Source organism: Oncorhynchus gorbuscha, linkage group LG18, assembly GCF_021184085.1.
Source record: "Oncorhynchus gorbuscha isolate QuinsamMale2020 ecotype Even-year linkage group LG18, OgorEven_v1.0, whole genome shotgun sequence".
Lineage (NCBI taxonomy): Eukaryota > Metazoa > Chordata > Actinopteri > Salmoniformes > Salmonidae > Oncorhynchus > Oncorhynchus gorbuscha.
In genome coordinates this window covers 14,265,126-14,281,574 of record NC_060190.1, presented here as the reverse complement: position 1 = coordinate 14,281,574, position 16,449 = coordinate 14,265,126, and the positions used below count along the sequence as shown (strand labels likewise).

Below are 16,449 nucleotides of genomic sequence, written 5' to 3'. Positions count from 1 at the left end.
CATAATGTGATTGGAACATTCCCCCCAAATCAAATCAAGTGTGTTTTTACATTTTGTTCCCTCCTGCCATATCTTTAGCCAACTTTTACATGCAAGCACAGTTCCCCATTAAAGTCACACTGTATGTACAGTGTGAAACATTGGTATTAATGAAAAATAATCAAGCAGCAATACATTATAATTCCTACTATCAATCCTACATGCTCTTTATTAATGACTGTCTACTTGTGCAATAAGCAGAGCCACAGAACATGTCTACAAAGCAGTCTCTCACAGCACATGTTCATAGCACATCTCCTTAACTTCTGGGAGCGCAAGATAAATACTGTAAGTTGAAATCCAGGACAGAGAAACAGTTTGACTTTGAGGAGTTGTGAAGAAGGGAGTGTATTGTGAAGTGCTGTCTTTCTTTGAAGCTGTGAACTTCTCAAACCACAGCCTAAAACGAGACACATGACCCGTGAGATCATAAGGATAGTTTCTTTTTGCACATAGACTATTAAGAAGACATATTTTTCTGTAGTGACGCTTGCTACTTCTTTCACAAGGTACAGTCCACACATTAGTTTTAATTCTCTTTTTTTTATTTTCAAACCTCAGCACAGTTAACAGGAAAACAAATGTACAGCAGAGTCTGTCAGTCAGCTTACAGTGAACGTAAAATGTACTCAGTACTATGTCCTACTACTACTGCTGTACATACAGAGGACATTTGGACATACTGTAGTTTATCACATCCTAAAAGCAGCAGGCACGGCAAAGGTAATGCCAAATATTGACTGCCTATTACCACTTCTATTGACACTTCTGTTGAATAGTAATCAAAAATAAAATAAACAATATATATATTTATGTTATTCCGTGGCTTAGTGAAGCAGAATAAAATGTAGTCCCACATAAAACATACATTTCCATCATTTTAGATGGAAAAATAAACTCTATAAAACATTTTAAATGCTACTTTACTGAAATGCTACATTTCTTTGTGTGTGGTAATACTGGTGCTAATAAAAATCAAAAAGGAAAGTCCCTGAGATACTTTTTGTGTGTATGTAATGTAAATACAGAATTTGTGTGTGTGTACGTGTAGAAATATGTATGCATTATTCCGTTTAGGAGTCTGACTACATGTATGGGTGTATGTGTGTGTGTGTTCACGTGCACATGTGTGTCTACACTACTTCAACTCCAGGCGGTGCTCGCCGCGTGCAATGTGTGAGGAGAACTCGTAGCGGTCCCGGCTGCGATGGCCACATACATTGCACTCCAGTGGGTCACGGAAGCCGTGGCAGCCCATGTGGATGGTGAACATGACGTAATCCAGAAACCACACCCTGCAGTGACCGCAGGGGTACACCGCCCCCGCTCCTGTACCTACCCCAACCCCTACCTCCCCTTCGCTCCTTACCACCCTCAGAGCCTCTAGGGGTGGCATGGGGAGCGCGTGGGCCTGAGTATGGGTGTGTGAGAGGCTGTTGTGGGGACTGGGCCCCAGCAAGTGCCCGAGGTTGTAGATGAGAGGCTGGGAGAGCTGGGCCCGATCGGTGTGGAGTGAGTCCATGCTAGGGTGGCCCTGGCTGGGCCGGGGCAGGTAGGCAGGTAGCTGCTGCTCCAGCTTGTGACCATTGGTGAGGGCCAGGGGGCTCATGTCGGCGCGGCTCAGGGGGATGGGGTAGGCCCTGTGGGGGGAGGCAGAGTCAGGGTCATGGCCTGTGTAGAGGGGCTGGTGGATGTGGTGGTTCTCGGATCCTGGGGAGGTGAGGGGAGGGTCCATGACGTCAGAGCGGTGGATCAGCTCCCTGTTGAAGCTCAGGTCCAGACACATGCCGTTGTCCCCTGGATCACCCACACAGAGAGAGACACCTCAGCACTCACTCACTCAGCACTGTGCAGGTGGGGCAACTAACCCAGAGACAAAAATACATCAACTGTATATCTCTCTATATATATACATATGGCCATATATATACATATATCTCTATATAAATGTCTCTGCAGTAACCATTTCGCAGACAGAAAAGAGCCAGAGATGTGCAGTGGAGAGGGAGCCACAAGATAGCCAACTCCACTAACTATAAGGAGCTTCAGCAGCAAAAGAGCAAGCTCGGTCACACTTGAAGAAAAAAAGCACATTCTGTACAATTGAAATCTTGATAGCTCGTACAATAGAGAACTAGCAGGCAGACGCTGACCCTGTAGATAAACGAGCTTCTTACCACAGAACGAACACTAAGAGGGCGTGACAGGACAGAGAAGCTGTGTCCCAAACGTCACTGTTCTCTATATGGTGCATTATGGAATAGGGTGCCATTTGGTGAACTATAGGGAATAGGGTGCCATTTAGGACTCAGCCACAGAGACGAGGAGGAGACGAAGATGCCTCTCGGTCTCCACTGCTGTAGCTGCTGTTCCACCACAAGAGGAGACGGAGGCATCTGCTCACGTTTCGCGCTCTCGCCTGTTTTCAACCCTGTGGTCGAACACACCACCTCTCTTTTCCTCCTGTGGTCGTTATATTGCAAGATTTCAGTTCATTTGTCAGGGTGATGGGTGATAGGAGGATCTCTTTAGGCCAGACGCTTGCTGTTTCTTTGCAGCGACTCGAATTCTGAAACTAAACAGTTTATGATAAGCGGAGACGCTTGACAAGAAAGTGTGACCTGGGTATAGGAAATGGATACAACGCCTTAGGGTTTGGGAAGTCAACATGATGACAAATCACTAATTTACTGAAACTGACGGTTTTCAAACACTCAGCAGTAGTAGTGTAGAAGTTTCAATGAAGCACTACAACTTGGATGTTTATACTTGCCAGTTTGTGTGTGAGAGAGTTCCAGTGTGCAAAAGGCACATCTCCCACGATTGCTTCATGTTATTGGCATTCTATTCCTATGCGTGGTTAACCATACCCACCTAACATATACATCAGGCAGGGAAATTAGGGCAGTGGTCTACCACCCTATTGCGCGGTGCAGCAGATGAGGCTGCCGTTCTGGCCAAAATTCCTGCTTGGCAAGCAAAGCAAGGGGGGACAGGAGAACTGCATAGATAGAGAGACAAATAGACAGATAGAGAGAGAGACAGCGAAAGAGACAGACAAACAGACATGTAGCTTAGACAGACAACGATATGATACACTTAAAACTTACATTTGTTTAAATTAAATGCAACTGACAGTAAACACTAATAAAATAATAGCAGCAGCAGCAGCAGCAACAATTAATCAAATTGCTATTGAATTACCAAATTAACAATTTCTCAAAAGAGTAAGCAACCATCTAGTCACAAAGTCTAGTCACAAAGTAATCATAATTTTGTTTGAATGAACGCCCACACTCGCCCATGCCTAGTTAACCCTACCAAGGTGACAACCTGCGAGACAGTTGAACTGTAAGTGAGGAATGAGTCAGACTGGTCTTACCAGTGAACTTCTGTGGCATAGAGCTCTTGCGTTTGGCTACGTTGCTCGCCAACCTGTCCAGTAGCAGAGCGCGCTCCGTGCCCATGTGAGTAGTCCTGGACACGTGGGTGTCCTCACCGGCTGAGAGATACACAGAGAGAGAGAGAGGTCTCTTAGCAGTACAGAGGTACAGTAAGGACAGAGTGTGTGCTTTCTGTCCCCTGTGCTGCAACTGTCCACTGCCTTGAGCATTTGAGGTTGTGAAATTCTCTTTTTCTTTTACAGGGCTAACAAACAAAATTACTTTAAAATGAAACTCACCCTCGGAGAAACCAATGAAAATTTGATCGCAGCCAAGATAACAAAGCCCGTGACCTCACTTCCTGGTGTTTTGCCTCATCGACTAGTGAGGCCTGCAGGAGGAGGACCGCAGGTCGAGGATGTGCTTCCTCACCACACGCTATCTATCTGGCGTACTTATGACATTCAACCGACCACAAAACAACAGAGTATTGTTTGTGTCGCAACCGTCTTGGCTGTCCACCATGGCAGGCAAACAGACTTCTGGGGGGTGTGCAGTCAGATCACGACACTGAGACATTTGTCCTACATCTCTTCTGACTGACTTCCCCTCTGGTGTCCTTACATCACAACGTCTCCCACAGCAACAGCCACAACCTATTTAGCTCTAATGGTGGGCTAACTTACGACCATTAACTCAATGGAATGAAGCTATACAACTCCGCAGACAGCAAATTTGTATGTATGTATGTGTGTGTGCACAAATGTGTGAGTAGATAACAGAATGTGCACACATCTGAGTGTAAGTGAGTGCCTGTGAATGTTGTATGTGTGTTTGTGTTTGTGTGTGTGTGTGTGTGTGTGTGTGTGTGTGTGTGTGTGTGTGTGTGTGTGTGTGTGTGTGTGTGTGTGTGTGTGTGTGTGTGTGTGTGTGTGTGTGTGTGTGTGTGTGTGTGTGTGTGTGTGTGTGCATGTGTGTGTGCGTGATTGCATGAGTAAAGTGTGTATGTGTGTATGTCTAAAGTGTGTTTGTGTAAGTGTGTATGTGTGTGGTATCTGAAGTGTGTGTGTAACAGAGGGTATGTAGGAGTGTCCCGGGGCCTCTCACCTCTCTCAGCGTTGCCTTTGTTCTGGATGTACACATGGCACCTCTCTCGGTGCTCTTCAAGGGAGCTGCGCTGCTTGTAACTGCGACCGCAGTGGTTGCACTTGTAGGGCTTCTCTACTGTGAGAAAAGAGTTTAAGTTAAAACTACAAACTCCTACTTCAAACCATCATACACTTTGCTTACTGAGGCTGTTGTTAAATAATGGGGCAACTACAATCTCTGCAAGAACCTCCTATATTTTTTGTTGTTTTATAACACCCCCCTTTTCTCCCTATTTAAAAAAAAATATTGTCTCATCGCCTCAACTCCCCAACGGGCTAGGGAGGCGAAGGTGGAGTCATGCGTCCTCCGAAACATGACCCGCCAAACCGCGCTCCTTAACACCCGCCAGCTTAACCCGGAAGCCTGCCGCACCAATGTGTCAGAGGAAACACTGTTCAACTGGCAACCGGGGTCAGCCCGCAGGCACCCGGCCCGCCACAAGAAGTCGCTAGAGCGCGATGAGCCAAGTAAAGCCCCACCGGCCAAACCCTCCCCTAACCCGGACAACGCTGGGCCAATTGTGCTCCGTCCTCACACCCTAAATTCCCAATCTGGCCCTCAAACCATCACGGTCACCTATTACTCCATAGTTTACGATTGGCTCATTCACCCCCCTCTGTCACGCCTTGGTCATTGTATTTTGTGTTTTCGTTATATATTTGTTCAGGCCAGGGTGTGACATGGGTTTATTGTGTTGTCGTATTGGGTTTTTTGTAGGCATTGGAATTGTGGTTGATTAGGGGTGTGTCTAGTTTAGGCTTGGCTGCCTGAGGCGGTTCTCAATCAGAGTCAGGTGATTCTTGTTGTCTCTGATGGGGAACCGTATTTAGGTAGCCTGGGTTTCACTGTGTATTTCGTGGGCGATTGTTCCTGTCTCTGTGTAGTGTTCACCAGATAGGCTGTATTAGGTTTCACATTCCGTTTGTTGTTTTTGTATTTATTTAGTTATTTAATGTATCGTCATTCTCTTCATTAAAGAACATGAGTAACAACCACGCGTCATTTCGGTTCGACTCTCTTTCGACGAACGAATGCCGTTACAGAATCACCCACCACACACGGACCGAGTGGCGTGGTTACAGGCAGCGACAGCAGGAGCAGCGAAGGGAGGACGTTATGGACAGCAGAAGCATGGAGTATACGACGTGGGATGAAATAGACAGGTGGGCGGTCGACCCAGAGAGAGTGCCGGAGCCCGCCTGGGATTCGCTGGAGCAGTGCGAAGAGGGCTATAGGAGAATGGAGTTGGAGAGACAATCACGACGGCGCAGAAGAAAGCCCGTGAGTCAGCCCCAAAAATGTATTGGGGGGGGGGGGGGGGGGGCTCAGAGGGAGAGTGGCTGAGTCAGGAGACAGACCTGAGCCAACTCTCCTTGTTAATCGTGAGGAGCCAAGGAGGAGACCAGAACCAGAGCCGGTGTTAGAGGTGAGCGAAGCAGAGACTGTGAAGGAGTTAATGGGGAAGGTGGAGTGGAGAGTAATGAGGGAGTTGCTAGCTTGGTGCTTTAGGTACAAGATTCGTCCGACGAAGCGTGTCGGGGATTTGATGGCACCTGGGTCAGCGCTCCATACTCGTCCTGAGGTGCGTGTTAGTCGGCTGGTGAAAAATGTGCCAGCCTCACGCACTAGGCCTCCTGTGTACCTACCTAGCCTTGCACGTCCTGTGCCAGTCCTGCTCTCAGGCTCTCCAGTACACCTTCACATACCAGCCCTCCGGTAGCAGCTCCCCGGCACCAGGCTTCCTGTGCGTGTCCTCGGCCCAGTACCACCAGTGCCAGCACCACGCATCAGGCCTACAGTGCGCCTCACCTCTCCTGCGCTGCTGGAGTCTCCCGCCTGTTCAGCGCTTCTAGAGCCTTCCTCCTCTACAGCGCTGCCGGAGCCTCCTGCCTGTTCGGAGCAGCCTGAGCTGCCAGTCTGCATGAAGCAGCCAGAGCTGTCAGTCTGCAAGGTGCTGCCAGCCTGCATGGAGCAGTCAGAGCTGTCAGCCTGCATGGGGCAGTCAGAGCTGTCAGTCTGCATGGAGCAGCCAGAGCTGTCAGTCTGCATGAAGCAGCCAGAGCTGTCAGTCTGCATGAAGCAGCCAGTCTGCAAGGAGCTGTCAGTCTGCAAGGAGCTGCCAGTCTGCAAGGTGCTGCCAGCCTGCATGGAGCAGCCAGAGATGTCAGTCTGCATTGAGCAGCCTGCGCTGTCAGTCTGCACGAAGCAGCCAGAGCTGTCAGTCTGCATGAAACAGCCAGAGCTGCCAGTCTGCATAGAGCAGCCAGAGCTGCCAGTCTGCATGGAGCAGCCAGAGCTGTCAGTCTGCATGGAGCAGCCAGAGCTGCCAGTTTGCATGGAGTAGCCAGAGCTGCCAGTCTGCACAAAGCTGCCAGTCTGCATGGAGCAGCCAGAGCTGTCAGTCTGCATGGAGCAGGCTGAGCTGTCAATCTGCATGGAGCAGCCAGAGATGCCAGTCTGCATGGAGCAGCCAGAGCTGCCAGTCTGCATAGAGCAGCCAGAGCTGTCAGTCTGCACAAAGCTGCCAGTCTACATGAAGCAGCCAGAGTTGTCAATATGCATGGAGCAGCCAGAGCAGCTAGATCCGCCAGTCAGCCATGATCTTCCAGATCTGCCAGTCAACCAGATTCTTCCAGATCTGCCAGTCAACCAGTCTCTTCCAGATCTGCCAGTCAACCAGTCTCTTCCAGATCTGCCAGTCAACCAGAATCTTCCAGATCCGCCAGCCAGCCAGGATCTACCGGAGCCTACTACCTGCCTGAGCTTCATCTCAGTACTGGGCTTCCTCTCAGTACTGGGCTTTCCCTCAGTCCCGGGCTTCCCCTCAGTCCCGGGCTTCCCCTCAGTCCCGGGCTTCCCCTCAGTCCCGGGCTGCCCCTCAGTCCCGAGCTGCCCCTCAGTCCCGAGCTTCCCCTCAGTCCCGAGCTTCCCCTCAGTCCCGAGCTGCCTCAGTCCCGAGCTGCCCCTCAGTCCCAAGCTGCCCCTCAGTCCCGAGCTGCCCCTCAGTTCAGTGGGGTTCTGGGTGAGGACTATTAGGCCATGGTCGGCGGCGAGGGTGGATTATCCCAGGACGCGAAGGGGAGAAACTATGACATTAATGGAGTGGGGTCCACGTCCCGAGCCGGAACCGCCACCATGGACAGACGCCCACCCGGACCCTCCCTATGGTTGTGAGGTGCATCCGGAAGTCCGCACCTTAGGGGGGGGGGGGTTCTGTCACGCCTTGGTCATTGTATTTTGTGTTTTCGTTATATATTTGTTCAGGCCAGGGTGTGACATGGGTTTATTGTGTTGTCGTATTGTTTTTTTTGTAGGCATTGGGATTGTGGTTGATTAGGGGTGTGTCTAGTTTAGGCTTGGCTGCCTGAGGCGGTTCTCAATCAGAGTCAGGTGATTCTTGTTGTCTCTGATGGGGAACCATATTTAGGTAGCCTGGGTTTCACTGTGTATTTCGTGGGTGATTGTTCCTGTCTCTGTGTAGTGTTCACCAGATAGGCTGTATTAGGTTTCACGTTCCGTTTGTTGTTTTTGTATTTATTTAGTTATTTCATGTATCGTCATTCTCTTCATTAAAGAACATGAGTAACAACCACGCTGCATTTCGATTCGACTCTCTTTCGACGAACGAACGCCGTTACACCCTCCTCTCCCCTGTAACTATTCCCCAGGTCGTTGCTGTAAATGAGGACGTGTTCTCAGTCAACCTACCTGGTAAAATAACGGTAAAATAAATAAATATATAAATATGGGACTCCCGGCTACAGCCGGTTGTGGCACAGCCCGGGAAATGAATCTGGGTCTGTGCCATTCGGGAGGCCTCAAGAACCTCTTTAAATGAGCGTCACTGGCAGCCCCAACGTGAAGTGGTATATCTAAATAACTGTGTGCAGACAGGTTATAAGTACCTACGTGTGTGTTTGTTTGCATGTGTACACATATATTTTGTGTACGTGTGTGAGTAAGTGCGAACAGGTGGAAAATACATGAGTTTGTGTTATTATAATATGCATGTGTGGTCATACATATGTAAACGCAGGTGGCACACAGATGGTGGATAGGTACTTGAGTGAGTGCGCAGGTGTCCGCTGAGGGCGTCTCGTCTGCGGCAGGCGTAGCTGCACATAGGGCACTTGAAGGGCTTCTCCCCGGAGTGCAGTTTGATGTGGCGAAGCAGGTTTCCCTTCTGGGTGAAGGAGGCACCACACTGGCTGCAGTGGAATGGACGTTCACCTAGGTGTAGGAAAAAACAGAGGGATCCCATGTCATGGAGAAACTCTGTCAACATTGCCAAGACTTACTAATACAGTAGTTATGTAGCATATAGTTGAGCTACTGTGGTATGTTTACTGGTATGTATTACTCAGTAGTACTGTGACTAAATAGAAGTAACACCTGGTTTGTTCCACATGTCTAATAAAGCAGACCATTGAGTGAAGTGTGATTACTGTGTTATAGCAGATGTTGAAATGGCATTTTATCAGTACTAGGGCAAGAAATGTAGAGTACATGTAAAGTCAAATGTGTCCATTCAAAGTGTAACGCATGAGTCACTGTACATATTGAAACGCAAATATTTTAAATCAAACACCTTGATCTACTAAGTTTATCAAAGCCACAATGCCGCAGTGTTATATAACAAAAAACACCATTATTTAAGGTCAGGGTTGGTTTGGCTGTGTTACTCTGCTCACCGGTGTGGCTTCGCTTGTGCACGAGCAGCACATTGATGCTGACGCAGGACAGGCCACAGATGTCACAGTTGAGCTTGCCTGCTGCCTGGCTGCGGGGTACTGCTGCGTACAACGAAGAGTTGGTGAGGGCGTCCTGCGGGCCTGTGCTCTCATACTTTACATAATCTGCCAGAGACAGGTCCTGTGGTTCGTTAAGGGTTTCTCCTTCTTCCTCCCCTTCCCCCTCTTCTTCTCCTTCGTCTTCCTCATCCCTTTCCTTCTCATCTTCTTCCTCTTCTTCATAAAGGTAATTGTCTCGTTCACCTTCTTCTTCACTCTTGGGGTACTGATCGTCATTGTCGTCATACTCTTCCCTCTCAGTTTTCACCCCATCTAAGAAGGAGGGGAAAGAGAGGGTTAAATATATTTCCCTCTTTGGTTATTTGACTTCATGAGCACCTGGAGCTAATTGCATAAAACTACCGGTAGTTGTGACTGGTCTATGGTAGTAAAACAACATAAAAATATATATATTTTGGGGACTAGTCTTATTTCAGCTGACCGGTTTCATAAACAGACTTGACTTTAAAGGGGCAATCAGCAGTTGCTACATTCATTTTTGGACTTATAAATAAATTATATGTGCACATTGATTCTTGAAGAATATAACTTGCAAATGCCTCATGAGCTTAGTTCAACTGTCGTAGCCCATCAAAACCCAAAATATAAGCTTGTTTAACTCCAATGTTTGTAAACAAAGAACATGTAACAAACACTGTATAGCCTCAAAACATGGTTAAATCATTTTGATATCATGGATAATCAATTCTTGCATCCATAGCTCTGCCTACAAATTTGAGAGTGGTTACATTTCTCCAGCCCCATCCCTCTGCTTTTTACAGAACCAGGGGTGGGGAGCTGGCTTTGTTATTGTTTCTACTGCTGATTACTACTTTAAACCTCAAAAGTTATTATTTTGTCCACTGCCAGTGTGCGAAGAGTAAAATGCCGGTCTATGTTGTAAAACCTATCTAATGATTCTACATGCAATGTTCTGCAAATATGGACATAAAAAAAGCTAGGAACCTTCTCCAAATGGTTTGTCTTTGGGAATGTTCTTAAATTGTTGAGAGAATGTTAAGAAACAACTTTCTGGCCTCCCGGGTGGCACAGTGTTTAAGGGCGCTGTACTGCAGCCCCAGCTGTGCCACCAGAGACTCTGGGTTTGCGCCCAGGCTGTTGTAACCGGTCCGTGGGGCGACGCACAATTGGCCTAGCGTCGTCTGGGTTAGGGAGGGTTTGGCCGGTAGGGAAATCCTTGTCTCATCGCGCACCAGCGACTCCTGTGGCGGGCAGGGCGCAGTGCACGCCAACAAAGGTTTCCAGGTGCACAGTGTTTCCTCCAACACATTGGTGCGGCTGGCTTCCGGGTTGGGTGCGCGCTGTGTTAAGAAGCAGTGCGGCTTGGTTGGGTTGTGTATCGGAGGACGCATGACTTTCAACCTTTGTCTCTCCCAAGCCCGTACGGGAGTTGTAGCGATGAGACAAGATAGTAGCTACTAACAATTGGATACCATGAAATTGGGGAGGAAAAGGGGTAAAATGTTGTTGTTTTTTAAAGAAAGAAAAAAGAAACAACTTTCTTCAGGAATTAATTTCATTACTTCAATATAACGTTTCCTACATGGTTCCATTTTACCCTCCTGCTGTGTTCTGGTCGAATTGGACCGATTTATAAGTTTTCCCTCTGAAAATTGTAGTTCATTTAATCTAATTGTCATAAAGTTCCATGACTTTGTCCACACAGGGCATCTGAACACAATTTTTTTTATATAACATTTTGGCTGTTTTATTTAACTTTTGTACACCTGTGGTGTTCTTTGCAAAAAATGACCAGTCATTACAAATGAATGGGTGAGACTACAATTAGTGTATAAAATTGAGTTCAGGTACATGCCCATTCATCAAATGGACACACTTCCTCTCCCAGACCCCCACATGCATGTGTGTTTAAGCACACACACACACACACACACACACACACACACACACACACACACACACACACACACACACACACACACACACACACACACACACACACACACACACACACACACACACACACACACACACACACACACACACACACACACACACACACACACACTACAATGTAGAAAATAGTAAAAATTAAGAAAAACCCTTGAATTAGTAGGTGTGTCCTAACTTTTTACTGGTACTGTACATTCCCACAACTTCCAAGGCACCAAATGTGCTAGCTTGGTTAGCAGAGCTCCACGGGGCCAATTATCAGACAGAAACTTATACAAGGCTTTGTGATAAATGCCACATCTCCACTTCTACATTTGTAGAATATTTTAATATATTGATACTAGCACATCTCCTAGTGTGGTTAGGCTAATTTAGGACAAGGCAGGGTGTCAGAGAAATATTTAGGAGATGTTTTCTGAGATAACAGCAAGGCATTTCCTTTCAATGCTCAGAAACCAGAACCAGGGCAGAACAAAGCGGCATAGAGAAACCTCTCAGTCAACGTTGAAGAAAAGAAAACAACAACCACGCTTCATCTTCTTCTGAACATATAGATTGAGAGCATAGCCCTCCCCAAAAGTGTAGCATTGCCTTTCAAGTTAGAGTGTTTACCCCAAACCACGCAAGTGTGCACCCCAAGTCCTAAAAGTGCATAACTCAAGCCCAGCAAATGTACAACAATATAGGGCTGGGCAATATATTGTGAACACCCACATACCGGTATGGATTTTTACAATAACATATTTAAATATATTTTTTATACAGTGCTAAATAACTTAAAAGTTCATATTTCATATTCATAACATATTGGACTACTTCACTGTCAGTTTTGTCCTAGTTTGATCGCGAATAAAAGGGATCAGAATTTGTTGTCATTCTAGGGTCATGCACTACTTCTAAAACATATTTGGAACTTGTATTACTCAGAAACATAAAATACAGTCAAATGCCGCCAATCATCAAAAATGAGAAAAATATAGTGAAATTATATTTTGGCTGTATTGCCCAGCCCCACACCAATAAGCCCAGCAAGAGTAAGCCTACACCCCAAGCATTGCAAGTTTAAGACCCAAACCCTACAAGTGTGTACCCAAAACCCTGCAAGTGTGCACCTCATACCATACAAGTACATCTCAAGACCTGCAGAGTATAGGCTATCCCCCAAGTCCTACAGTCTATATATCCTACAACTGCAACTGTGTATACCTCAAGTCCTGGGCTCTGGCCTGCAATGCCTGCCCCTGCTGAGAGTCAAGTTATATTCCATCCAGATACCACACCGTGGTCTCAGAGGTGGCTGATGTGCTGAAAAGCTATGCTTCGTTGTCATGCAAAGCGCTCAGAGGTGCGATGGAAACTTCGCACAGTGAGAGAGGCCCCATATAGAGTCCAGGACCTGAGAGCAGTGAACCTCAGGGCACGCTTCAGTAGAAATTCAGAGCTACATGGTTACACCCGGACCGTGTAGCTGTGGCAAAAGACTAAAATAAGGAAGAACAAGGCCTCCAGTAGTAGCTCCAGTAGACACCAAATCGGTAACACTTTATTTATGGGGCCATAATAAACCATTTATAAGGCATTTAAAAACAGTTTACTCACCATTTCATTTATCATTGCTCCCACATCTGTAAATGTTAGTAAGTGAGTTATTCACACATGTATATATATATTTCCTTACACATCCTGTGTTGTGTACCTATTATTTTACCAGGGACTGCAGGAATGTCCACCAATTGCATGCCCGTCTTTTTGTGAGATATTACACTGGTCACTCAAAACATTTATAAAGTACACATAAAGTATTAATTGCGCTCACTTTAGATTAGGGACTGCAAAACAAAAACGATGTATACTTATGATTACCAATGATTAATAAATGGTTTATAAATGTGGAAGTAATGATTAATAATGCCTTATTACCAGCAACTCCTCTAACTTGTAAAATGGAGTCAATGTCTGGTTAACACTTTGGTGGTCTTGGGCGTCTGACCCCCTTTGTTCGCAGCCTCTGTTAAGCCCAATGACTTGTTGCATATCATACCATAGGTCGGTTGAGTATTGAACGCAAGTGGGTAAACTAGTCAATACAGCATGGTTTTGGGACAATGTTCTCATCAACATGTGTTTCGTACCTGTCATTCCCTCGTTTCCTGTGGGTTCTGAGCACTCCATTCCACTCTCTGAGGTCTTCTCTGGGGCCTCCTCTTCCTCTCCCTGCCTCTCCATTGCCTCTTGTCCTCCCTCCGCCTCCTCTGTCTGTGACCTCTCATCTGTCACAGCGGTGCTAACGTCTGTGAAGAGACCATCACCATCTTAGTCTTTAATACGGAGCCTAACACACATCTCAAACCGTATACGTTATTTGGGCCACCATTACACTGCGCACAACATTGTTTTTGGAATATAAGTCTTATAGTGAAGGTTCTTACCCATCGTTTCACATTGTGATGACTTGAGCTCTTGTTTTACCTCTGTGTTCATCTTCAATGATTCTCTGTGGAAAAAAACCACAAAGGAAGCAGTTTGTCAATCAACCCATTATTGCAAAAGTTAACATTTACCTCAGAAAGTTCTAAATCAGTTATTATATGCAAAATAATAATCATTTAATTTGGCATATCTCCGTGGAATTAGTGACGTTTCATGCAAGAAGCCATTAAGTAGGGCATACTTAATGCAATATGTATATAAATTCAAACATTTTTATGAAAATAACCGTGAAAACTACAAAACAAAATGTGTGGTAAATTGTTCGTGCATGGTCCATTGCTCAACCCTAGCAGTTCATTCAAATAAAGAAGAAAAAATATGAGCTCACTGAACATGCATTTCCTGCCAAATTGACGCAAATAGAAAACTGTGAAAGAGACGTCCAACTTCTACGGCAATGTAGCCATACTATTCTCCAGAATATTATTTTATTTTCAACAGAAAAAACACCTTGCCATTGAAGTAGTTAATATATTTGACAAAGTTAAGCCCTATTTCTTACAGCACATCTACATCTGTTTTTGAGGATACATTAAAGCTAATAGCTGATGCTTAAAATAATATAAAACTCTCATTATCATAAGACATTTAGAATTATAGCTAAATGCACCTATTTTCATGTGAACTATTCTGTTTTTTATACAGTAGTCTTATCTTCCTATTCCCATTTCCAGTTCCTATTAAAAATATGTTTCATTCAAGGAAGACAACAGCAGTTTTTCTCATCTCTTTTTAAAATGTCCTACCTGTAAACATATGTGTCTTCCTCCTGATACTGAAGCGCTCACGTCCAGTTTTAAATTCACCTGCCTCTCCCGCCGTTCAGATTCCCTTCTCCGCCACTGGATCGGCTCGCGGTATGGATATGCCAAGGTTGACGTCATACGCTAAACTTTGGAGACCGTCTTAAAGGAACAGGCGACTGATTTTTGACAAAAAGAAACGATGGAAATACTTTGTAATTGCATAGGAAGACTAGACTGAAGACATTTTAAGAATGGAGGTGAAGTGAACCTGTTGAAGTAGTGAATATGCGTTATACATGTATGCATGGATTTATCATTATGATATGAATGATTACGATTGATCAAAACAGGATATTACAATATACGACGTGCACCATATAATATACAAGTAATCCACCTTGTGGCCAAAGACTGTTACTACCTCCTCTTTCCATTCAAAGTGTTTTTGTGCACGTATCCCTGCCAATTATTTAATAATTTGCCAGTAAGTCTATCCAGTGATTGTATGAATAGACCATGACCAAGCATGGTAATGCTGTCAGAAGAAAATATTGTTTGGGTAAAGGATATTGATGCATTTATGTGAAGTGTTGTTGTCTACCGGTTCAAACAGCCTTTTGTTCTGTCTACCACAGGTAACCTTTTGTTCTGTGTACCACAGTTAAACTTTTGTTCTGTCTACCACAGGTAACCTTTTGTTCTGTCTACCACAGGTAACCTTTTGTTCTGTCTACCACAGGTAACCTTTTGTTCTGTCTACCACAGGTAACCTTTTGTTCTGTCTACCACAGGTAACCTTTTGTTCTGTCTACCACAGGTAACCTTTTGTTCTGTCTACCACAGGTAACCTTTTGTTCTGTCTACCACAGGTAACCTTTTGTTCTGTCTACCACAGGTAACCTTTTGTTCTGTCTACCACAGGTAACCTTTTGTTCTGTCTATCACAGGTAACCTTTTGTTCTGTCTACCACAGGAAGCTTTTTGGTTATAGCGGGATCATCGCTTTCTATAGCCTATACTGTGTGTGTGAATATGTGCTCATTAGAGCTGTGGCATTGGACATTTCGGACTAATACAGAGCAGCAAAAAGTGCTTTACTGCAGCTTGGGACAAGCAATCAAGTGTGTGTGTATTGTATGACACTGACTAACAGAATCACAATTGTATCTGGAAATTTGCTGTGAGGGCTGAAGCAGACCGTACATCACCGACTCACCCCCTTTCCTGGCCTCATTGCTAACTATCCACCAACTGACCCAGGCAGCACCTAATGCTGTATCCCTGTCTCTCTCTCTCTCACACACACACACACACACACACACACACACACACACACACACACACACACGCACGCACGCACACGCACACGCACACGCACACGCACGCACACGCACACGCACACGCACACGCACACGCACACACACACACACACACACACACACACACACACACACACACACACACACACACACACACACACACACACACACACACACACACACACACACACACACACACACACACACACACACACACACACACACACAGACACACACACACACACCTCACTACAGTTGGCCTTATTATTTCATGAGAGATGGGAGACCAATAAACACCTCCACTGATGACACCTGTGGATTTCTCTACCGCTGTTACAGTACAGGCTTATTCACTTAATCGAGTTGTGCCTTGAACAAGATATTTGACATGCCAAAAGCAAACAGTTGAAGAAAGGTTTTATTGTACTATTTACAGTACGTGTTCCAATATTGTAATAGATTGTTATTCATTACTTAATGGCCCCTATACCAATAGACTTGGATAGAAATGACAAAAGGTATTACCAAAAAGCAATAATGGTTCATGTGGGGATTTGTACTGAATATAAATGAGGCCCACTACATCAGCAAAGAGGAC

The 16,449-nt window shown here is 45.6% G+C and overlaps 1 protein-coding gene across 2 annotated transcripts; it reads right to left on the bottom strand.

The window, feature by feature from the left end:
* Positions 1 to 566: 566 nt before the first annotated feature.
* Positions 567 to 14,806, bottom strand: LOC124003872 (zinc finger protein Aiolos-like). 2 transcript variants are annotated; one of them, XM_046312496.1, is made up of 8 exons: positions 14,533 to 14,806; positions 13,726 to 13,790; positions 13,429 to 13,587; positions 9,263 to 9,634; positions 8,634 to 8,801; positions 4,530 to 4,646; positions 3,422 to 3,541; positions 567 to 1,836 (listed from the first exon to the last, which is right to left on the bottom strand). In XM_046312496.1, the coding sequence occupies exons 2-8, from the start codon at positions 13,775 to 13,777 to the stop codon at positions 1,178 to 1,180; spliced, it is 1,647 nt and encodes a 548-aa protein (XP_046168452.1). In that variant the 5' UTR covers positions 13,778 to 13,790; positions 14,533 to 14,806; the 3' UTR covers positions 567 to 1,177. The 2 variants fall into 2 exon arrangements, with proteins under 2 accessions (XP_046168452.1, XP_046168451.1); XM_046312495.1 differs by having other exon boundaries at positions 13,726 to 13,794; positions 14,538 to 14,806.
* Between the last annotated feature and the right edge of the window lie 1,643 nt (positions 14,807 to 16,449).